The sequence below is a fragment of the Bos taurus genome, chromosome 2, assembly GCF_002263795.3.
Source record: "Bos taurus isolate L1 Dominette 01449 registration number 42190680 breed Hereford chromosome 2, ARS-UCD2.0, whole genome shotgun sequence".
Lineage (NCBI taxonomy): Eukaryota > Metazoa > Chordata > Mammalia > Artiodactyla > Bovidae > Bos > Bos taurus.
Window position 1 is genome coordinate 133,042,059 of NC_037329.1, and position 22,885 is coordinate 133,064,943.

The following is a 22,885-nucleotide window of genomic DNA, read 5'->3' on the forward strand; positions in this document are numbered from 1 at the left end:
CCACCACCCTCCTCCCCAGCAAACCTCATCCTCCCACGAGGCTGCTTTTCATCTCGCTGAAACCCAGTTCTGTGCAGACACTCTTCCTGCAGAGAGAGCGAAGCCTGAGCCCCGCGGCTGCTCCAGGCCTGCCACCTGCAGGCCACTCCTTGGCATTGCCGCCCGGCTTCCTGCCGCCTTTCCAACCAGCCTCTTCTCAATCTATTTATGTAGCTATCCGTTTATGCTCCGCCTTGTTTCACGCACGGGATGAAGCCGGCTGCTGATCAAGACTCATTCTGCCAAGAGGATGCTGGAGTCTCAGAGCCCAGTGCCAAGGACGCCACCCCAGGAAGCCCTCCATTTGCGCCCGGTCCCTCAGCGCTTCCTCTGTGCCCTCCAGCCCACCCCCACCTCCAGCTGTGTAAACTGACGTCGTCAGTCGTGTCCGACTCTTTGCGACCCCCTGGACTGTAGCCTACCAGGCTCCTCCGTCCATGGAATTTTCCAGGCAAGAGTACTGGAGTGGGTTGCCATTTCTTCTCCAGGGGATCTTCCCGACTCAGGCATCAAACCCGCGTCTCCCACATTGCAGGCAGACGCTTTACCATCTGAGCCACCAGGGAAGCAAAGGACTTACTAATATGGCCAGAGATTGTCCCTGCCTGACTGGGGTTACTGAGGCTGCGTGCACATGCAGATACATACTTGTCTCCAAGCCAATTCCACGACAAGGGACAAAGGAGCGCCCAGGATCGTTGTGTCCTGCACAATTGCAAGGAGCGCCGTTCTGTAGTTGGGAAGTCCACAACCTGCACAGCAGTCATGAGCAGCCATGCAGGGAAAGCTCGGCATCCGGGAGAAACCGGGTGTGCACACACAACTGCCATGGCCAGAAGGCGCTAGATTGGCATCTGGGCGCCACTGTCTGCCAGCCTGGGGAAAGCACTCCCAGAGCAAAAAGGCGCTCATTTCACATTTGCAAAATGAAGATCCTCCACGGATGAGAAATGATATAGCCTCCTGGGTGGCGCTAATGGTAAAGAATTTGCCTGCCAATGCAGGAGACATAAGAACCAGGGATTCGATCCCTGGGTTGGGAAGATCCCCTGGAGAAGGAAATGGCAAGCCGCTCCAGTGTTCTTGCCTAGAGAAGCCCATGGACGGAGGAGTCTGCGGGCCACAGCCTATAGGGCCACAAAGAGTCGGCCACGACTGAAGCAACTTAGCAGGCGTCTACAGGCTGCCTAGTATTGGTGGTTACAGCAACGCATGTGCGGAAGAAAGGATCGAGAGTTCTCCCACCGCCTGCCTGGTCTCAGTGGAGAGTCCGGGAGCCCCAACTTCAGCCACAGGCAGGTAATGATGCCAAGTCCGTAGGGTCATTTTGAGGGGAAAAGGACGCCAAGCATTGTCCAGCATCCAGTCCGGCACATAGTAGGTGATCAACAAATGGAAAGACTGAAGGCAGGAGGAGAAGGGGACGACAGAGGATGAGATGGTTGGATGGCATCACTGACTCAATGGACATGAGTTTGAGTAAACTCCGGGCGTTGGTGATGGACAGGGAGGCCTGGCATGCTGCAGTCCATGGGGTCACAAAGAGTCAGACACGAGTGAGCAACTGAACTGAACTGAACCAACAGCAGTTCCTAAGATTATACCGAGAGTGATTCAGACAGACTGCCTGGGTTCAAGTCCTGTTGGAGACTTTTCTCAACCCCTAGGCAAGTTACTTAATTCCTCTGCACTTCTGAGGCCTATTCTATGAAATGAGGGCAGTTACTGCATCGCTAGGGAGTGGCGAGGGTGCAGTGAGTCAATTCACATAGTACTTAGCAAAGCACCCCACTTTGCCTATCAGTCTGTAACCACTGCTTCTGTCTGTTTCCCCTTCTCCTGAGGCCAAGCCAGGCTGGGGCGCCGGGAAGGGCTGCACTGGGTCACTCCGGGGAGAGATGTCATGGGCCCAGGGGGTCAAAGGTTAGATTCAGAAGTGGGGTTCTTGAGGCCCACCCAAGTTACATGTGAGGCCAGAAACAGCCTCCGCAGGAAGGAGGTGGGGATCCAGGAGCCGGGAGGGGCTGCAAGGAAGTGGGGACCCCTAGGATGTGGGGGGTGCTGCAGACCACGCTTGCCTTGGGGGTCCTCCCAGGGCTCGATGCGCAGCCTGAGGCCCCTCGGGGCACCCTGAGACAGCAGAGCCTCCCAGCGAGGACGAGAACACGGGCATTGAAGGAATTTATTCACGAGAAAACTCAGGGTCCCTCAGGGAGACAGTCTACTGGTTACAAGCTCCAGAAGCTCTTGTCGGGTCAGCCGTGAGGGCCGGGGCTCCCCCTGGCAGGGGGCTGGGGGGCCGGCAGAGGCCCTGGGACAGAAGAGCGGATGCAGGCAGCTGTGGGTGCTGAGGGGGGGCTCCTCCCTTCCCGCCTGCCCGCACCCCCCCGGGGACCCCCGCCCCCTCTGGGGCTAAAGTGCAGCTGGGAGGTGGGGGCAGGGCCGGGCTGCTGGAGCACCTCGGGGTCACGGGACGCCCCATGAGCCCTCGTGGCTCCTCTCCCTCGCTTCTTGAGGCTCACCCCGAGTCCACGCCCCACCACATCCCTTCTGGGAACCCTCTAGGTAAGGGAGACCCCTCCCCAGCATCAGACGTGTAGACAGGGTTCCCCAAGAGGGGAGGCTGGCTCCATCAACTTTGAGGGGCCTGGAGCATGTGGGGGACACTGAGATCTGGGCGGGAGGGAGGGAGGCAGTGGGGAGGAAGGGGCGCTGTCTGATGGAGAGGGTCATCCCCTCCCCCCGCCCAGAAGGTCCCACCACCCCCAGGGAAGCCGAGGAAGCCAGTGAGCCTGGCTCCCCGCTCCAGGGCCAGGAGTCAGCAGGGGCCTGCCCAGGCCTGACTCCCAACCATGGGAGGGCCACCTCAGTGCCACCAGGAAATGCTGCTCTGGGGACGGGGGGCGGTGGGCCTTGGCACAGTTTGGAATGCCTCGCCAACTCAGCAGCCTAGCCAGAGACCCCTCTCCCCCCCACAAACAAGGGCACACATCTCAGAGGCAGTCAGGAAGAGAGCACCTCTCGCCCTGAACAAGAGCCCTGAAGATCTCCGCCCCTGCCCCCAACTCTGGAATATATTAAATTGTGCAGCTTGGCCCCAGCCCCACCCCCTTCAGATCTCCGTGGCAACCGGGAAGCGTTCCAAGCCCAAGTCTGAATCCAAGTCCATCCAGTGCCAAAGGGGGGCTTCAGCCTCTCTCCCCAGCTCTTCCCCAGGAGGGCGAGACCCCCACGTTCCACAGGGAGCGGGAGGGGAGGAAGACTCGGGGGCCTCAGTCCTCAGCCCCCTCCTCCTCGGCGTGGGGGGCCCCAGGGGGGTCCTCAGGCTCAGGGGTCTGCCCACCGGGGTGGGGGTGGGGGTGGGCGCCGGGCTGGGCCCCCTGCGCGTCCTCGCCCTGCACATAGACGCTCAGCCCCTCGTGGCTGGGCTCCTTGCCGCACGCCTGGCAGCTGCAGTGCAGAATCTTCTCCACCAGCTTGTCCACCCGGGGCACCTCCTCGTGGCCGGGGCACTCCAAGGTCACCTGGGCAGGGCAGACGGAAGAGGAGCGGCGTTTCCAAGAGCCGGGGCCAGGCAGGGAGGCCCCAAGGGCAACCCGCATCACAGGACCGAGAATCACCCGAGATCCCGGAAGCCTGAGCCCCCCAGGGCACCTGGGCACAGTCGGGGGAAACGAGGGGGTGAGTCCCTGCAGGAGCCTCCTGGCCTGTCTTCCCACATCCTGCCACCTTCCTCCCCAGCCCCAGGCAGCCAGGAGACCCCTGAACGGCCCGCCCTGCCTGAAACTGGCCCCCAGGGCTCCCACTGCCCTCGCCCAGAGCCCCTGACTCCTCACAGGCCGCCTGCCGCAGACCCCCCACCCCCGCCCTGGACCTTGCCTCCTCCTGCCAGCTCCCTGCTGCCTCATCTGCCTGAGATTTTGCAGATGCCGTTCCCTCTGCCTGGGAGGGCCTCAGCCACCCACCCTGCTCTCCGCTGCCCCAGACTTTCCCCACTTAACTTCCCCTGAACCTCTGGTCTAAGCCCAGGTACTGTTTCCTGGACGCAAAGGGCAGGTGCAAAAGCCCTGCGGCGACCGCAAGCCAAGTAGGTATGAGAGACCGAAGGCGGTGGGTTGGTGTCAGGCTCAAGCTGGTACAGAGGCCAGAGAGCCAGGAGGAAGCTTGGAGGACTGGTGAGCCAGAGCACGGCTTGTGGACGGGCCTTAGGGGCACGCGGAGATCTGGGTCTCATTCTCTAACAGCAGGACGCCCCCGAGAGGATGTCAACAAGCGGCTGATGTCAGAAGCAAGCTTCAGAAAGAGCTCCTCTCCTGCAGGTGCTGTCATCAGACATGTGAACCCCCAGGTGGCAAGGACCATGCGAGTGCCCCCAGCAGCAGCCCCGAGCCCCGCACCCACGGGGCCCGGGCTCGGGGGAGGCCAGGCCGGCCGGGCTGTACTCACGATCTCCCACATGGACTGGGCCGGCATGCAGGAGTCACAGTGCACCAGGGCCTCGGTCGACTGTGGGAAGGTGTTGGGGACGCTGTAGCTGAAGCACTGTCCCAGGCAGGCCCTGCGAGAGGAGACCGCTGTCCGTGTCACTGCAGCGGCGTCAGGCGTGGGCAGCCCGTCCCTTCCTCCCCTCTGGGCCCCTGTGTGGACCCCGCCTAGCCGCTGCCCCCACCCCAGGATCCCACCTGTTCTGGATGGACTTCGCCTCACAGCCGCTGTGGCCCACGATCTGGGTGATGTTCTTCGCCTCACACCACGCGCTCTTATCTGGGAACAGGGCCAGCTTATTGATGGGCGGAGGCGCAGCCAGGACCATGACGGGCAGGACAGCCCCCACCAGGACCCGCAGCATCGTGCCCGTGGCCTCTGGAGCCCTAGGACTGAGCACAGACCGCAGGTGAGGCCGGCAGGGCCCAGGAGGCTGGGCAGAGGGTGGCAGCAGTGGTGGTACAAGTGTGCCCGCCGACCCCGACTCCCTGGGTTCAAGCCCTATCGCTACCGCTTCCTAGCCAAGCACGACCTTGGACAAGTTATTTCTCCTGTAGGAACCTCAGACCTGGGGCTGCTAACACTGCGAGCATCAGATACGTATCGTGGAGATTAAATAAGGCATTTTATGGAAAGCTCTGAGCGGAGAGACCAGCGGATAATACGCACTGCATACGTGTTAGTCATCTTTATAACTTGCTTTGTATCTTTAAAGTAAGTTACTTTTCAGTCAATTCAGTTCAGTCGCTCAGTCGTGTCCAACTCTTTGCAACCCCATGGACCACAGCACGCCAGGCCTCCCTGTCCATCGCCAACTCCCAGAGTTTACTCAAACTTGTGTCCATTGAGTCGATGATGCCATCCAACCATCTCATCCTCTGTCGTCCCCTTCTCCTCCTGCCCTCAATCTTTCCCAGCATCAGGGTCTTTTCAAATGAGTCAGATTTTCACAATCATGAGGCCAAAGTATTGAAGTTTCAGCTTCAGCGTCAGTCCTTCCGATGAGCACCCAGGACTGCTATCCTTTAGGATGGACTGGCTGGATCTCCTTGCAGTCCAAGGGGCTCTCAAGAGCTACTTTTCACCTTCATGTATTTATCTGCTGCACCGGGCTGAGTTGGGGCATGCAGGATCTTCGGTCATTGCAGCAGCACGTGGGATCTAACCCTGCCCACTGCATTAGGAGTGCAGAGGCCCAGCCACTGGGCCATGAGGGAAGTCCCGAGCAGATTACTTTCTAACTCTGGACCTCACTTTCTTCGACTAAAAAGGGGGCTGAAAGGTGGTGGTGCTGCCGTGTGACAGTGGACTGTGGCTCGTACGAGACCCGGCTGCTTGCAAGCCCCCGGCTGAGCCCTGAGCAATGCCTGGCTCCCTCCTCACTGCGCTGCTGTGGGTCGTCCAGGGCCACGTCTCCTGTCACCGTGGCTGTCAGCTTTCCGGCATCAGGAAAACTAAGCGTCTCCGCGTCACTGTGAAATCTTGGGCCGCTTTGGCTGGCTGAACCTCGGGTAAAAAAAAAAAAAAAAAAAAACCCGAACTAGACTGTATTTCTCTTCTGGATGCTCCAAGTCCAGAGTCGACACACACATCATTCTACCCTCTGAGGCAAGCAAGAAACAATCCAAGCCAAGGGCCTGACCCTCTGAATTGCCTGGAGCGAGGCACCAAGGCGATAATAGAATCTGCCAGCAGAGGGCGCTGCAGGGCAGCGCGTGTGTCCGAAGGGCGGGCTCAGGGGGGTTTTCCCAGTGTCCCCCAGCTTCATCTTCTGCAGGTTTCACCCACACCCCCACTGCAAAAACCGTGGAGGAGCGAAGCTTCAGAGACATTCGGAAATGAGGGCAATGCTTACAAGGCGGTCCTCTGGGGGGCAGGACACTGGGGAAAGGGCACATGTGCCGTGAGACCCTGGACACTCCAGCCTCAAGGTCCCCACCTGTAAAACGAGTGAGGTGCTCTGGACTGCCGATTTTCAAACCTGGTAGTGCATCAGAATTCCCTGGGGACTCGTGGAGTGGAAGTTCCTGGGTGGGGTGTGCCTTTTTTTTTTTTTTCAACAAGCTTCCATGGTGGTTCTGATACGCAGGGTGGGCTTAAGAAGTGGTCTGGCTCAGTCAAACTGGGGTTCTGTGCCTCGGGACAGTCCCCAGAGGGGCCTGGGTGGGGCTGAACTGGGAGCAAGGGCCAAGTACGGTCCCTTCGGCCCCATGGACGCCCGGTACTAGTCAGGCTAGCCAAGGGCTAGATGCCTCCTTCAGAACCACCGTTACCCTTGGCCCACTTTCTGCTGAAAGGGGCAGGTACTTGGTGAAAAGCCGGGAAGTGAGAGGTGCTCGAGGATCTTGCTGGCTCCTGCAGGCTGACCCTCTGGGCGGGCTCCACGGAGCTTCCAGGGAGGGCCCCTGCAGGGCTGCGACCACCTCCACAGGGCTCTGAGCAAGTTCAGCTCAGATCCTGCCCCCTATCCCTGCACGTGGTCCCCGGAAGCAGAGACAAGTCCCATCTCGCTGGATCCCAGTGCCCGGGGGACCCCTGCTCCCAGCCCAGCAGGGAGGGGTGCAGCGGGCAGAGCGGTGGGAGGCGAGCCCAGACAGTCTGCCCCATCCCGGGGAGTCTGCGTCCTGACCCAGGCCCTCGCCCACACACTTCCGGTCTCACTCCCTAGACCGACAGCAAAGCCCGTGTTTTCAGGGCAACCACGACCTGAGAAAATAGAATGGACGTGTTCCTAACTGGTGGCCCCATTTCCCAGCACGCTGAGCACCCAGGAGGCTCCGTCACCCCACCAACTCCCTTTCCATCCCCAGGGACCTAGGCTCTGAGTCAGGGCCTGAGCCTAGCACGCCAGCGGAGGCCCACCTAAGGGGATCCCTGAGGCTCCCCGGCGAGACCTCAGAGAGGTCCAGGGACTTTTGTCCAATGCCTGAGCCCTGCAGGGCTCCTCAGCAAGGCCAGGTCAGGCGGGCAGGGAATGATGGTAGGCTCCCTTAGATAGGAGTGAAGCCTGAGAACAGAAGCCGTGCGGAGGTGAGCACGGGGCTGGTTTGGGGCTGGGATGGGCAGATGCTGGAACTGGGGCTGGGGGCCAGGACCCCACTAAGGGATTGAGATGGGCATGAGGTTCATAACAAGGTACAGCGAGAGTGGGATAACGATGCTTCAGGAGACCCGCCACCCTGGAGGGTGAGGACTGGTCCCTTGGGTCAGGTTGGAGCAGATGCCCAGAAGGCAGGAGAAACGCTGAGGAAGAAGCCGCCTCCCTTAGCTCCCCACCCCATCTCGGGCACAGCTGGGCCCACAAAGGGGTGCTCCAAGCCAGTCCACCCGGCCCGGCCTCTCCCCAAGCCCCGGCCCGGCCACGCTCGGCCTCCCTGAGCCAGCAGCCCTAAGCTCCAGCAGAAGCCCGGCCCGGGAGCCTCCCAAGCTCCAGCCCCAGGGCCCCCCACCAGGAGCCGCGCAGGTCCAGGGTTACAGTTCACCTCTCTGCCCAGCGCCCTCAGCCCCACGACAGGAGCGGGGCCCGGTCCTTGAAAACCACGGCCAGGATGCCATGAGAGCAGCCAGCAGGCACCCCACTCAGGATAGTGCCCTTCCCCCGGGGGCTGACAAGGAGGCTGGGCTGGGCTGGGCCAGGAGACAGGGAGCCTGCCCTCCCACCCAGCCCTCAAGAACGCCTGCTGCCCCCCCCCCCACTTCGCGCTGGGGTCAGCTCTTGGCTAGCAGCTTTTTCCTTGGCTTGTGTTTTGTTTTTTTAAGCAGCAGCTCAGTTGTTTGGTTTTTTTTTTTTTTTTTTTTTGATACAACCGTTGGACCTTCCTTCCTGAAGACTTAAGAACCTCCCCCAGGGTCTCATCCCTTCCTCCTGCCCCGAGGCTCACACAACAAGTCATGGGTCGCCCAGAATGTCAGAGTGGGAAGGGGGTCCCCCAGGCCGACCCCCGTGCTTTGCAGAGGGGTGGTCCCAGGGCCCCCAGTAGTCAGGCCGAGGAGTGTCCTTCCTCTAGACCATGCAGTTCTCTGCAGTTGGACGCTGGTTTCCCAAGCACCGTCTAGGAGGGCAGAGAGGGCACTGAGGTTGGGGGCCCCCAGGGGTTCAGAGCCTGGAGGGGAGATTGAGGGAGGTGGGTGATGAGGAAGCAGCTGTTGAGAGCAGCAGTCAGACAGCTGGGGGGTGGGGGGACAGAGAGTCTCAATTCTGAACTGAACTCGGGAGTATAGTTACCAGCACAGTAAGGCCAGGAGGGGTTTGTGGGTATTAGCCCAGCACACCCCTTCTTGTAGTTAGAGCTGCTCCTGACTGTGGGCCAGGCGCTGTTCTAAGGCTTACAGTGAGTGAAGCCACTCAGTTGTGTCCGACTCTTTGAGACACCATGGACTGTAGCCTACCAGGCTCCTCCATCCATGGAATTTTCCAGACAAGAGTACTGGAGTGGGTTACCATTTCCTTCTCCGGGGTATCTTCCCAACCCAGGGGTCAAACCCAGGTCTCCTGCCTTGCAACCAGAGGCTTTACCATCTGAGCCACCAGGGAAGCCCTCTAAGGCTTATATATACACATATATATATATATACATATATATACACATATTCATTTATTCGGTTCTAGGAAATAGATACTGTGTTTTCCCCATTTTACAGATGAAGAAACCCAGGCACTAGGAGATTACGAGTCGCTCAAGCTGACTGACACAACCAGTGTTGACTAAAGCTGAGGTATGAAGCAGACAGCAGGATAACCCGGAAAGGTTCACAAAAGAGGAAGACAAGGAACGGTCTGCAACACGCAAGAAGCCAGGGCCCCCCGCCCACCCCAGCGGCTGAGGCTGTGTCTCTTAGGCCGAGCGGCTCTCTGCGGTTCAGCCACGGCCAGGGCTGGAAGCTGGGCTGCCCCACAGGGCAGAGTTCAAATCCCACTCCGGACCCCCTGCAGACGAGCGTGTGGCCACGGTAGACCCCGGCTCCCTGGAGCTTCCAGCCTTCCTCGGAGCTGTTGGGGGGCCACAGTTAGGGCGTCCCCTCTCACCACCCCACTGTCCACTCCCAGATGCAAGCCCTCAGGATCCCCAGAGGCCTCATGCCAACCTCTGATACATCTGAGGCTGCCAGAAACACAGGGAGAGGTTCCCTGGGGGAGGGGAGGGGGCACAGGCTGCCCCAGGAGCATGGAAACTGAGGCACGGAGCAAGGAAGTGACAGCCTGTGTCTCCCACTCGGGGACAAGGGCAGTGAAGAGACACAGGGCGACTGCCTTGGCAGCTTCCTGGGGAAGATGGGGTTGGGGCAGCAAGGACGCCGGCTTCCAAGTCAGGCCTGCTGGTCCTCACACCCTCCAGAACCCAGCATCTTCCCCAAGATGCTTACCAGCAACTCAGGCATCCAGGGCCCAGCCCTGGATACGCTGACCCCACAGTCCAGACCAGGCACATGAGCCCGGTCGCACATGGAGCTGAGGCCCGGTCAGGTCAGGAGCCCCCAGCTCCCCAGGGAAGGGTCCCCAGAACAGCACGGCTGACAGCAGCCACCCACCCCCCTGCCTGGGCTGGTGCCTGCAATCAACCCTTAAATTCCCCAGAGGGACTCAGGTTTCAAGGAAGACCCCTGGCCTGCCCCTTCAATGTAGAGCACCCAGTGCAGAGCAGAGTCAGCTTCACAAAACAAGTGAGCCATCACCCTCTCCGTCTCCTCTCTTGGATAAATCTGAACATTCAGGGTCCTTAAGGCCAGGTAATCCAACACTGTACTGGTCCGATGGTCCACTCACCCCCAGACAGACACACACACGCGGGGCCAGCAAAGCCTTCCTTAGAAGGCAAGCCTTTCCCCAGCTCCAACTTCTGCTTTCTGGAACCTCCTCTGGAAACCTCTCCCACTTAAGGCTGGAAGTTCCTCCCTGTGGGCTCAGGTGACACTGGATTCGCACAGAAGGCAGGTGGGGTTTATGGGGACTTGTTTCTCCAATGGATCAAACCGGATGCCCCCAGTCTCTCTACCCCTCCCCGTTTCCTCCTCCCCCTGTGCCCCCCTCAACGCACACGAACAGGGTCTGGTCTCCTCCATTCACAGCTGAGGCTGTGACAGACCCTCGTTCAACCCCTGGCTCACCCACTTGAACCTTTTTTATTTTTTTGTCTTGGTCACTGCAGCTTGTGGGACCTCGGTTCCCTGAACTGGGATGGAACCCAGGCCCCTGGCGATCAAAGCACCAACCCCTAACGGCTGGACCACCAGGGAATTCCCTCACTTGGACCTTTCTGTGCCTCAGTTTCCTCATCTGCAAGATGGGGGCACCTCTTAGGGCAGCTGTGAGAGTTAATCGGCAGAGTGCACGGAAATTTCGGGAGAGGGCGCCCGTCACAGGCGGTGCTCAGCAGATGTCCCTGGGAGCACGGGCCTGGAGTCACTCTGGGCTGCTCACCCTCTCTGAACCCTGCCCACGCCCTTCTGCCTCCCTCCCCACCACCCGTCCCTCCTAGTAGATCCCTAGCGGGTCCCAGAATATCTAAATCCAGGGCTGTGTCTGCCTTGAAGGAACTGAATTTAGGGGAAGAAACTCAAGCAGAGGAGACGACGGCTGGGCGAGGGTTTTCTGCTTGCCAGGGTGGGAGCTGAGAGCAAGATCCCGCTCAGACTCTAATCCTTGCGCCCTTGGCTGAAGGGCCGGGGTCCCCGAGAGACCAGCAACTCGGTGAAAACAGGCGGGGCCCGGCTGCCAGGCCGCGCACGCTGCGGGTGCGGAGGGCGTGGCGTTCCCTGCCGCGGCCCTAGGCTGGGTGGCCAGCAAGGGCGAGGCAACCACCGCAGGTCCTGGAAGGAGTGCCTGCCGGGACTTCCTCGAATGGGGCCACTGAAGGGCTCAGACCCCCCGCCCTGATCTGCTCAGCAGGCCCTCTCTGGCGTCCGGGAGAGAATCGGGCCCAAGCTCATCCTCTGCCTCACTGTGGGTGCCTGGGGGCAGGACAGGACCGCGGTTAGGGACCAGACCACGGTCGCTGGTTTCACCTGCCCCAGCCTCCCATTTGGTCCCGTGAAATGGGAAGCAGGGCCTGGCAGAGCCTATCTTAGCAGATGGTCTCAAGAGGAGTCCAGCTCCAGCCCGCTGCTTAGAGCCACTGTGACTCCATGACCCCCGGCAGCGCAGCGGGGCTTCCTTCCTACCGTCAGCGCTGGCAGAGCACATTCGAAACCCCTCCTCCGGCGGGGAGCGGGGCACGAAGGGCCAGGCCCAGGCCCAGGAGGCCTGCCTGCCGCCGGGCAGCTCCACCTCCCTGGATACGCCCCCACCCCAACCCAGACCACGGCCCTCCTGCCCGCAGACCCTCCTGGCCACAAACTGTCTCCAAAACAAATCGATGCTAATGAGCGGCTGCAGGGCCCGCCTAGACATCTGCTCGGCAGAAGTCCCACTGCAGCGGGTACCGGCGTCCCCGCCCGCCCCACCGCCTGCGACCCCAGAGGCTGGGGGTGGGGAGAAGGCGCTAACTCACTTGGAAATTTCACTTTAAAAGGATGAAGATAGCTCCGCGGGCAAACGCACATCCTCCCGGCCCCCTCCTGCAGCACACAGGCCCAGCAGAAGGAGGTCCAGTTTAGGGGGTGCCGCGGGGGGGGGGGGGGGAGGTCACCGATGCTCCAGCCTCGCCTTTCCTTTGGCCCCAACTACCGGCAAACCACACCCAAGCAGCAGCCCCAGCATCTGGAGGAGTTTCAGGAGGCCGGTGGTTGCCACAGTAACAAAGGGTGAGGGGCTCCTTGTTGACAAATTGCTTCCCCACCCCCACTCCCCCGGCCAGCAGCCCAGCCTTTGGCCTCCGGCTCTGACCTCTGTTTTCCTGGGGTTCCCGGAGTTACAGGCTGCTGTCCTCCAGCTGGGTGAGGACCTCGGAAACGCTGAAAATGTGCCCTTGTCCCCGGGTACCGGCCACCACCACCCCCACACCCCGCCCCGCGCCCCAGGCCACGCCGAGGCGGCCAGCTGCCCCCTCTGCTGCGTCTTGTAAAAGATCCGAACCGCCCCGCCCAGGCAGCGGGGCGGGCAGGTGGCCGGCAGCACGGCCCAGTTGTCCAGGCCGCCTCGCGGGGGTGGAACTCAAGGAAACTGAGCCCCCGGGAACGCCGACTCCCCTGCCCCTGACTCAATTCCAGGGGGACGACCCCAGCCCGGCCCCGGGGGGCAGGCAGAAGGCGGGGGGAGGCTTTCGCTCCTTTTCCCGGGTCTAGGAAACTGTTCCCGGACTCCGCTGGGGGCCCCGGGCCTCCGATCCGGTGGGGGGAATGTCTGAATTCGAGGGTGGGGGGCACCAGGGAGACGCACAGACACGGGGAGACAGAAAGAGCGAGCGAGAGACTCCAACAGCGGGGCAGGCGAAGGGCGGGGGGCAGACAGAAAGGCAGGCACCAGCCCAGGGAAACGGGCAACGGGCAGAAGGGGAGAAAAAGAGAGAAGGGGCAGATCCGGAGGGCGAGGGGAACGGAAATCGAAAGACGGGGACAGCCAGACGGGAAGACAGACGCCCGGAGACAGAAGGGAGGCAGCAACGTCCCGGAGAGGAGAGGCTCGCGGCGCGGCGAGGCCCCGGGACGGAGCCGGGGGACGCGCGGGCCCGGCGGCCGAGCTCCGGGCGCTGCCCCGGCGCCCGCGCGGGCCGACCCGGCCCTCCACCCGCCGCCCGGCTTCCTCTCGGCCGCGCACCGCCTCGCTCGGCCGCGGATCTCCGACCGAGCGATGGAAAACCCAGGCGAGTCGGGGGGACCGGCTCGGGGCGGCCGGGGCGCTCCGTAGCGACCCCGCGCCGCGCCCGCGTCCCCCCCGGCCCCGGCGTCTCAGAGCCGCCCGGGGCTCCGGGGCTCTGCGGCGGCGCCTCCGCACGCTGCCCGGGGGCGCGCGGCGCTGCGCCCGCGGCCGAAGCCTCTGGAAGCCGGGCGCTCGCGCGCCGGCCCGGGCGGGACTTACCGCGCGCGGCGGAGGGGAGCCCGGCGCGCCCGCCGGGTCCTGCGGGGCTGTCTGCGGGCCGCGGCGGGCGGGCGCGGAGCCCCCGGGGGGCTCGAGGAGGCGGCCGGCAGGGCTGGCGGCGGCCCCGCGAGGCTCGGCTGGGCTGCGCTAGCGCCGTCTGCGGCCCCGGGCGGGCGCGCGGTGCGGGGGAGCGGCGAGCCGAGCGGCTCCGACGTCAGGGGTGTCTCCGCTCCAAATAGGGAGCGAGGGCGGGCGCCGCGGAGGGAGGGACGCGAGAAAGAAAGAGCGGGCGGGCGCCGGGGCCGCGCCCCTCCCGGCGCGCAGGAGGGGGCGCCTCGGCCGCCCGCGCCCCGGCCCCCTCTCCCCTCGCCGCCCTCGAGCCCCGGGCCGGGGTCGGACGCGGTCCGACGGCGCGGCGGAGCTACCGGGGGGCGCCCCAGAGGCGGGGCCGAGAGCCCGGCGCCCCCCGATCGTTCCTTTAAAGCACCCTACACCGGATTTCTCCGCGCTCGGACTGCTCTCCGCCTCCCTTTCCCCGAGCCCGGGGCCACCGGGCCGCGCCGGGCCTCCGGGTGACAAAGATGGAGGGGCGCTCCTTTTTCTGGGAAGCAGGCGCTGCTGCTTTGCTCCGAGGGCGTGGCGCCCCAGCCCCGCGAGCCGCGCGCCCAGCCCGACCCGCTCCCGGCTGCGCGACCGGGGCAGGTCTGAGCTCTTTCGATTCCGGTGGCACCCGACCTCCGGCAGGCCTTGCCTCAGCTCCAGACACTTGGCTTACGTGTGCAGAGAAGGGTCTGAGAGTCCCGAGGAGGCCCATGCCGAACGCCAGCAAGTGGACGCACTTCCCTGGCTCCTGGGATGAGCACAGCGTCAGCTCCTGGGGGAGGAAGGGTACCCAATGAATCAGGCTGCACCTGGGCACTCGGGCGCGTTTCCGTCGTGCCCTCATTGTTACGTTCGCCAATAAAGTGGGGGAAAAAATAGCTTTGTTGCTGAAAAGTAGTAACTCAGGACACAGATCCAGTTGCAGGGCTTTGCGTTCTTTTGCAGTGGTTGGTGTGGGTGCGTTTCACCGTAGCCTGGCTGGAAGCTCCCAGATGGAAGCCGCCCAGCTCATTCGATGTCACAGGTTGCTGAGCATACTGGTGGCTTCCAGTGGGCTGCTGCTAACTCCATGGTGCAGGCTGGCCTGTCCGCCTCTCCAAACTGGGCACTGCCTCTCCATGCCTCCAAGCTCTTGCTTATGCTGTTTCCTCTGCCTGGGCTTCCCTTCCCCTCCTTTCATCTCCTAGTAAAGACACTCTTCAAGACCCAGATTGGAAAGCCTTCCCAAGACCCAAGGAGCATAAACCCCTCCCTCCTCTGGTGTGATCCTGGAAGCACAGGATACACACCTCTGTTCCTGGTAATTTCCCTCTAGACCAGCTGAGTAGATCTCTTTCCTCTACTTGACCGTGGGCTCCTTGAAGGCAGGGATCACCTATGTTAGTGTCCCCAGGGCCTGGCAAACAGGGATACAATATATCTGGCTGAATTAAGGAAATGTTATCCCCCATAAGTGTTCCCAGGAGGATCACTGTAATAGCACTGGTAACAACTCAGGCGTATTGAGCACCTTCCTATACAAATGCCTGGTCCCATTCTAAGCACTTTCCACCCACACAATAAATCTATGAAATAAACACGATTGTCCCCATTTCATCAGTGAAAAGAACCAAGACCAAGAGAGAGGTTAACAGACTGGCTTAAAGTCACTCGGTAAAGGGGATGCCAGTGACCTTCTGTTGGAGGAACACATCTCACGGGTTCTAGCCTAATCGCCGGGCACACAGTAGGCACTCAGGAGACTCTGGCCTTTGTGCTCACCACTGCCACTCTCCATGTGGACCCCTGGTGGGGCAGGGATTGGATGTCTACACTCTGCAAGTGAAAGTGTTAGTGGCTCAGTCATGTCTGACTTTGCGACACCATGGACTGTAGCCCACCAGGCTTCCCTGTCCATGGGATTCTCCAGGCAAGAATACCGGAGTGAGTAGCCATTCCCTTCTCCAGGGGATCTTCCCAACCCAAGGATCGAACCTGGGTCTCCTGCATTACAGGTAGATTCTTTACCGTCTGAGCCACCAGGGAAGCGCACTTTGTAAGAATCCACTGCAGGAAGCAAACTGGGTAGCCTAATGAGTTTGTCAAATGATACAGAGAGCCCTTGACAGTTCAGCCACCCAACCATCTAGTCAAGGACATGGGGTTTGAGATTAGGTAGCAGCCGTCTGGTAAAGACTGGCAAATTACAGGCAGGCTACTGCCGGAATCCAGCTCCAGCAGCCAGGGATTCAACCTGAAGGGAGTTACAGGGTACCCTGTGAACACAGGGTCACAGAGGCGACTTGCTAATACTGTCAACAGCTATCACTATGTGCCAGGCATTATGCTAAGCACCACGCCTGCTTTACTGTATGGAATCCTGACCACAATCCTACTATTACTCCCATTTTACAGATGAGAAAAATCAAGGCATCGAAAGCTTAGTTACAAAAAAGAAAGAAAGAAAGCCTTGTTACCCTCCCAAGGTCACACCACTAGTGATGGACAAAGTCCAGACTTGAACCCAGACCCACCAACCCCAAAGCCCATGCTCCTCTGTCCACCGCCCGCTCCTGACTGCCTCAGGCACCGCTAAGACCCAGGGTGGTGGGCCCACACCCACCAACCCCAAAGCCGACGCTCCTCTGTCCACCGCCCGCTCCTGACTGCCTCAGGCACCGCTAAGACCCAGGGTGGTGGGCCCACACCCACCAACCCCAAAGCCCACGCTCCTCTGTCCACCGCCCGCTCCTGACTGCCTCAGGCACCGCTAAGACCCAGGGTGGTGGGCCCAGATCCACCAACCCCAAAGCCCACGCTCCTCTGTCCACCGCCCGCTCCTGACTGCCTCAGGCACCGCTAAAACCCAGGGTCGTGGGCCCACACCCACCAACCCCAAAGCCCACGCTCCTCTGTCCACCGCCCGCTCCTGACTGCCTCAGGCACCGCTAAGACCCAGGGTGGTGGGCCCACACCCACCAACCCCAAAGCCCACGCTCCTCTGTCCACCGCCCGCTCCTGACTGCCTCAGGCACCGCTAAGACCCAGGGTGGTGGGCCCACACCCACCAACCCCAAAGCCCATGCTCCTCTGTCCACCGCCCGCTCCTGACTGCCTCAGGCACCGCTAAGACCCAGGGTGGTGGGCCCAGACCCACCAACCCCAAAGCCCATGCTCCTCTGTCCACCGCCCGCTCCTGACTGCCTCAGGCACCGCTAAGACCCAGGGTGGTGGGCCCAGACCCACCAACCCCAAAGCCCATGCTCCTCTGTCCACCGCCCGCTCCTGACTGCCTCAGGCACCGCTAAGACCCAGGGTGGTGGGCCCAGACCCACCAACCCCAAAGCCCATGCTCCTCTGTCCACCGCCCCCTCCTGACTGCCTCAGGCACCGCTAAGACCCAGGGTGGTGGGCCCACACCCACCAACCCCAAAGCCCATGCTCCTCTGTCCACCGCCCGCTCCTGACTGCCTCAGGCACCGCTAAGACCCAGGGTGGTGGGCCCAGACCCACCAACCCCAAAGCCCATGCTCCTCTGTCCACCGCCCCATCCTGACTGCCTCAGGCACCGCTAAGACCCAGGGTGGTGGGCCCCAGTGGGAAAGGCAGAACCTGTCACGTCAGAGTCTCCAAGCGCACGGAGATGCACCTGGTTGGCAGCCGCATGCCAGTTGCCTCAACAGGCCTGGCTGGCACCGGGCACAGGCCTGCAGCCAGAGCCTGCTGGCCCTGGGCCAGCCTCTTGGGGCCGAGGTAATGCGGGGCCCAGCTCTGGGGTAGAGGGCTGAAAGCCTCTCTCCCCAGCTCATTAGCAGACATCTGGGCTCAGGAAAATGACCGACCTGGAATGTGACTGGGCCACGGGGAGCTGCTCCCCTCCCGGAGTCCCGGGAATGTGAGCTCCCTCCCACAGGGCACGGGCTTGGGCCAGCTGTTTCCTCTAATCCCGTCAGCCTGGCCTCGACAGGGGTCCAAAGCCCTGCACTCTCCCGGAGAGAGAGGGAGAGCAAGCCAGGGCCCTCCTTCCCAGGCTGGCCCGCTGACTCAGAAGGTTGGTAGCGGGGCCCGAGAGAGCCATAGTCCTTCCGTCTCCTGCAAGATAAAGACCAAGGGTGTCCGCCTGTCCAAGTGTGTGGGTGGGAGGGGCCGTGGAGGGATCGTCATGGAAGGTCCTGGAGGCTTCCTGCTTGGGTTTGCATCCTTGCTCCATCACCCAGCAGCTCTGCAGGTTGTTTCCTGTCTGGGCCTCGATTTCCTTCCCTCCAACACGCAGCTGGTAACGGCGTGTCCTCTACAGCGCTGCTGGGACTCACTGATGTATTTAGCAAATACTTATGGTGCCGACTGTGTGCCAGACAGGCACAGAGGTGCCAGGGGCACAACGATGGGCTGGACCAATAAGGTCGCAGGCCTCAGGAGGCTTCAGTTCTGCCACCGGGAGCCAGAGCGGGTACGCATAAGCAGAAGAATGGGTTTCTCATAATCCAACTGTTACAGAGGAAATAACCAAGCCAGGGCGAGGGATGAGACTCAGAAGACATGGCAAAGAGGTGACGTTTGAGGTAGATTATGATGAGAAGGAGCCGGGACTCAAGGAGATAAATGGATACAAAGTACTCGGCACAGTTCCTGGAAAATAGCACACGCCCCAGAAAATGAAAGCTATTTTAGGGAGGTTTGTGCAGGGAGTCAGAGTCCCTGGATCAAACCCAGGCTGCAGCGCCAAGCTTTCTCTCACCTCACCCAGGGAACGCGTGCCCTGAGCCTCAGTTTCCTCATCTGGGAAACAGAAGTTTTAATAGTGCCCAGGTGCACATTGACAGGGAGAGTTTGCTGAGGGACGTGTATGTGGAGCCCAGAGCCTGGCCCCAGCTGGCCTGGAGGAAGGGAAAGCTGCTAGAGTCGCATTATCCCTTCCCACAGACACAGAGGATGTGCCGAGTTTCCCTGGGCGAGTCAGCAGCAGATCTGGCCTGCAGGCTCTGGCCTGCTCCTCCTCGTTGCTGGGGGTTCCGGAGGACTCTGGGCCCTGTCGTGGGCTCACAGAAAGCGGAAGGTGGTGATGGTGTGACGCCCTCTGGGGTCTGCCCCCGGAAAGCTGCTGGGGGCATGGGAGATGTGGACCTGGCCCTGGATGAGTGCAGAAATGCGGGGAGCGGGGCCCCGTGGGAGGATGTCAGACGCCCTTTGTAGGTAAGTTGGGAAACCGAAACTCAACAGGAGGGGCCGAGGGCTAAGAAAGGGGAGACAAGAAAAGAGGAGGATCAGAGAAGAGACCTCAGTTTTGGGAATTTCAAAGCGGAAATGGAAACTCACGTCGGTCTGACTCCAGGGAAGGTCCCTTTTCCACTCCAGTGCTGGTTACGGCTGTGTCCTCATCGTAATAATGAGGACACCGATGCCACCAGGAGTGTGGCCTAAATGCCAGCACCGGGGTGGCGAGGGTGACCCCCAACCTCTCACTTTGCTGCTTGTTTGCTTCCTCCGCCACCATATCCCCAGGCTCCCTCAGCTGGGGTTCCCGGACCCCTGGGGAACTCCCCCCACCCCACCCCACCCCGCCAACCTCCAACTGACAGCCCCAGAGCCGGGCTGTCCAGAAAGGGCCTCGTGCCTGGGATCTTCCACCCTGCCACTGTGGTCAGCGCGGAGAACCGGGCTGGGGTGCTGGGCAGTGTTAGGCAAGTCCATTCTTTTATAAAGTTCCTTCTCCATTCTTCCATTTCTCAGCTTCCAGCTGCCCACACATATCCACAGAGAGTAGGAGAAGAAATTTTCTCTCTCCTCGAGAGTTGGTCCTTCTGTGAGTATTTAACATCCCACAGAACAGTTGTTTTGTTTTGTTTTCCCCTCAAGGTTTTTGTGCTCCAGATAAATTCACTGAAGAATCCTCCTGCTTAGGAACACGGATACTGGAGAAAGAGAAGGCGCAAAAGACCATCACGTGGGTATCTGTGCAGCCCCACTGCCAGGGACCCGGCTTCTGCCCACACCCGCAGACCAGCACAAAACGCCAGCAGCCAAGTGTGTTCCCCATGAGCCTATGTTCCTGGCTAGAGCGTGGGCCAGGGACACAGCCAACCCGGGCCAGGCCAGTCGAGTCCTCTCTCTCCAGAGTCTGAACTGGGAGGCGCGGGGACTGGGCTGGTGAGCTGAATCGCATTAGGGACAGGATTCTAGAGAACGCTGCCTGCTGAAGGAGCTGACGAGGGCTTGGTTCTCACCCCCCAAGATTCCCCTTCCTTGGACTCTCTGAACTTCTCCAGTGTCTTACAATCCTAAGCTGATTTGAAGGAGTTTGGTATTTATGTCCTTAAAAGTCTTGATTAAAACAATATATAAAAGGGTTTGCTCCTTGGAAGAAAAGCTATGACCCACCTAGACAGCATATTAAGAAGCAGAGACATTACTTTGCCAACAAAGGTCCGTCTAGTCAAGGCTATGGTTTTTCCAGTAGTCACGGATGGATGTGAGAGTTGGACTGTGAAGAAGGCTGAGCGCCAAAGAATTGATGCTTTTGAACTATGGTGTTGGAGAAGACTCTTGAGAGTCCCTTGGACTGCAAGGAGATCCAACCAGTCCATTCTAAAGGAAATCAGTCCTGAATGTTCATTGGAAGGACTGATGTTGAAGCTCCAATACTTTGGCCACCTGATGTGAAGAACTGACTCACTGGAAAAGACCCTGATGCTGGGAAAGACTGAAGGTCGGAGGAGAAGGGGTCGACAGAGGATGAGATGGTTGGATTGCATCACCAACTCGATGGACATGAGTTTGAGCAAGCTCTGGGAGTTGGTGATGGACAGGGAGGCCTGGCATGCTACAGTGCATGGGGTCACAAAGAGTTGGACACAACTGAGCAACTGAACTGAACTGATACATATTATTACACATATATATATTTGATCACCTACTAAGTGTCTAATACAGCACCAGGAACTGGAGACAGAGTAAAGCATAAGCCTGCCCTGGAAGGAAGAAGGGCAGACACACAGAGCTTGGAAGTAGAGGGCAGAGGAAAAGTTCTTTGACAAGGAAGCTGCCCCTCACAAGGCCAGAAGGTTCAGAGGAGGCGGTGGCCTCGGGGGGCTGGTCTGCCTGGGAAAGGCTTGGTGGAGGAGTGAGCTTATACAAGGGCTTCGAGGCATGAGCAGGACCTGGGCCGATTGAGAAAGTTCACACTCAGAAGGAAAGCACCTGGAAAGACTGATCCGCCCTGGATAAACACGGGACCCTCAGACCTCCAGAGCACCCCAGCAGAGGCCACTAACGCACGCTTTCTGGACTGGCCCAGAAACAGCCTCAGGATGCTTTTTCTTTTCTTTAAATATTTGTGTATCTGGCCATGTCAGGCCTTCGCTGAGGCACCCGGCATCTCCAGCTGTGGCATGCGGGATCTAGTTCCCTGACCAGGGATTGAACCTCGGCCCCCTGCATGGGAAGTGCAGAGTCTTAGCCACTGGACCCCCAGGGAAGTCCCAGCCTCAGAATCCTTCTTAACATAGCTCCTCTAGGAAGTCACCAAAAGGGATACTGATGGCTTGTGAAATAAATGTATTTTGTTTGAATGCATCTGTCACTCCTAGGAAAAATGTGTTTCAGGAATAGATAACAAGCACGACTGAAATAGAGGTAATAGACTAACATTCAGTTTTTCAATGAATATTCGTTGAGTGCCTACTATGTGCCAGGCTCTATTCAGGTACTAAGCATGTGGCAGTTAGAAAAAAGAAAAAAACAAAAACCCTCTGAGCAAACAAACAAAACAAAATCTCTCCAAAACGGTAAAGATATCTGCCCTCAGGGAGCTTGCATTTTGATGGGAGGAGACAGACAACCAACAAAATACGGAGGTCAAGATACAATCTGTGGGGTTGTGATAAAGGCCAGAGAGGAAAAGCGGAGAAGTGGGGTGGGGGTGGGGGCGGGGGCAGGAGGGAGGGAGGGTTACACAAACCAGAGCAGTCTGGGGGAACTCCCTGAGGAGGACCTGCTGAATAAAGCCCGGAAGGAGATGAGGCGGGTGAGTTGTGGGGACCCTGGGGAAAGAGCGGGAACAACCAGTGTGCTCACACACAGCGGGGACAGAAAGACTGCACAGAAAAACAGGCAGCCAGTGGACTGGCAGGTGAGGCTGGCACCAGGAGGGTGGCATCGGAAAGGGTCCCAGAGTCCATTTTGCTGACTCTGGCTTTTTATCCCAGTGGGGTGAGGACACCGGAAGGCTGTGAGTGGAGGACGGACATAATCCAGTTTGGCACTCACGCTGCCAGGTGGAGAATGGATGCAAAGGCGGCAACAGTAATAATAGAGTCTCAGACGACTCTCCACCAGGCACTGAGCAAAAGGAGCTTCGTACGTTCCCGCGGTAACTTTTGAGACAGGCATCAGCATGATTGCTCCCATTTACAGATGAGGAGACTGAGGCATGTGCGTGCTCAGTCGCTGCAGTCGTGTCTGACTCTGTGCGACCCCGTGGATTGTGTTCCACCGGGCTCTTATGTCCATGGGATTCTCCAGGCAAGAGTACAGGAGTGGGTTGCCGTGCCCTCCTCCAGGGGACCTTCCCAACCCAGGGATCGAACTGCGTCTTTTATGTCTCCTGCATTGCCAGGTGGATTCTACATGGTGAAGGACCTTCGATGCTAGGCTAAGAAATGTTGAACGATATTTTGCTCATTATTGGGAAACCACTGGAGACTTGTGAACAGGGAACAACATGCATTAGACTGAGTTAGGACTGACAGGAGGGGGAGAGGCTGAAGGCCGGCAGGCCCCTGGGAGCGTGGGCAGAGATCCTGGCAGGATGAGAACCATTCCCCAAGGGCCCCCTTCCTCAGCTGAACCGAGGCTTTCCAGGTCACAGATCTGGGCCAAAAAGAAGCACGGCTGCCTTCTGGGGCCAAGGGGAGGAGTCAAGAAACCTTAGATGTGGACACTGATGGACATGTTCTGTGTCCATCAAGAAGACATGCTCTTCAAGAAGGTGTCAGTATAGGTTAAGGGAAGATCTATAATTACCTCGCTACTCCTTGATAAGAGGACTTTTCCTGGTTTAAAAAAAAAAAAAGCAGAACTTGGGTTTTATCCATGAAGTCCACTATGGAGAGAAAAGTGAAAGTGAAAGTCGCGCAGCTGTGTCCAAGTCTTTGCGACTCCTTGGACTATACAGTCCATGGGATTTTCCAGGCCAGGATACTGGAGTGGGGAGCCTTTCCCTTCTCCAGGGGATCTTCCCAACCCAGATCTCCCGCATTGTAGGCGGATTCTTAACCAGCTGAGCCCCCAGGGAGCCCTCCGTGGAGAAGAGGGAGTCAAGTCTGGGCC

At 59.8% G+C, this 22,885-nt stretch overlaps 1 protein-coding gene across 4 annotated transcripts; it reads right to left on the reverse strand.

Moving 5' to 3' along the window:
• Positions 1-2,207: 2,207 nt before the first annotated feature.
• Positions 2,208-14,335, reverse strand: NBL1 (NBL1, DAN family BMP antagonist). Of its 4 annotated transcripts, none has more exons than XM_059880017.1 (4): positions 14,253-14,335; positions 4,722-4,916; positions 4,486-4,597; positions 2,208-3,563 (listed from the first exon to the last, which is right to left on the reverse strand). In XM_059880017.1, the coding sequence occupies exons 2-4, from the start codon at positions 4,886-4,888 to the stop codon at positions 3,312-3,314; spliced, it is 531 nt and encodes a 176-aa protein (XP_059736000.1). In that variant the 5' UTR covers positions 4,889-4,916; positions 14,253-14,335; the 3' UTR covers positions 2,208-3,311. The 4 variants fall into 4 exon arrangements, with proteins under 4 accessions (XP_059736000.1, XP_024838955.1, XP_024838952.1 ...); XM_024983187.2 differs by lacking the exon at positions 14,253-14,335 and adding an exon at positions 13,478-13,638; XM_024983184.2 differs by lacking the exon at positions 14,253-14,335 and adding an exon at positions 12,347-12,447.
• Between the last annotated feature and the right edge of the window lie 8,550 nt (positions 14,336-22,885).

Coding starts and splice junctions, on each gene's coding strand:
- NBL1 (XM_002685791.7), bottom strand. CDS start 11,911: ATGTCTAGGCGGGCCCTGCAGCCGCTCATTAGCATCGATTTGTTTTGG. Junction 4,903..11,814: donor GCAGGAGGGCCGTGGTCTGG/GTTGGGGTGGGG, acceptor CTAGGGCTCCAG/AGGCCACGGGCACGATGCTG. Junction 3,564..4,485: donor CCCAGTCCATGTGGGAGATC/GTGAGTACAGCC, acceptor TGCCCTGCCCAG/GTGACCTTGGAGTGCCCCGG.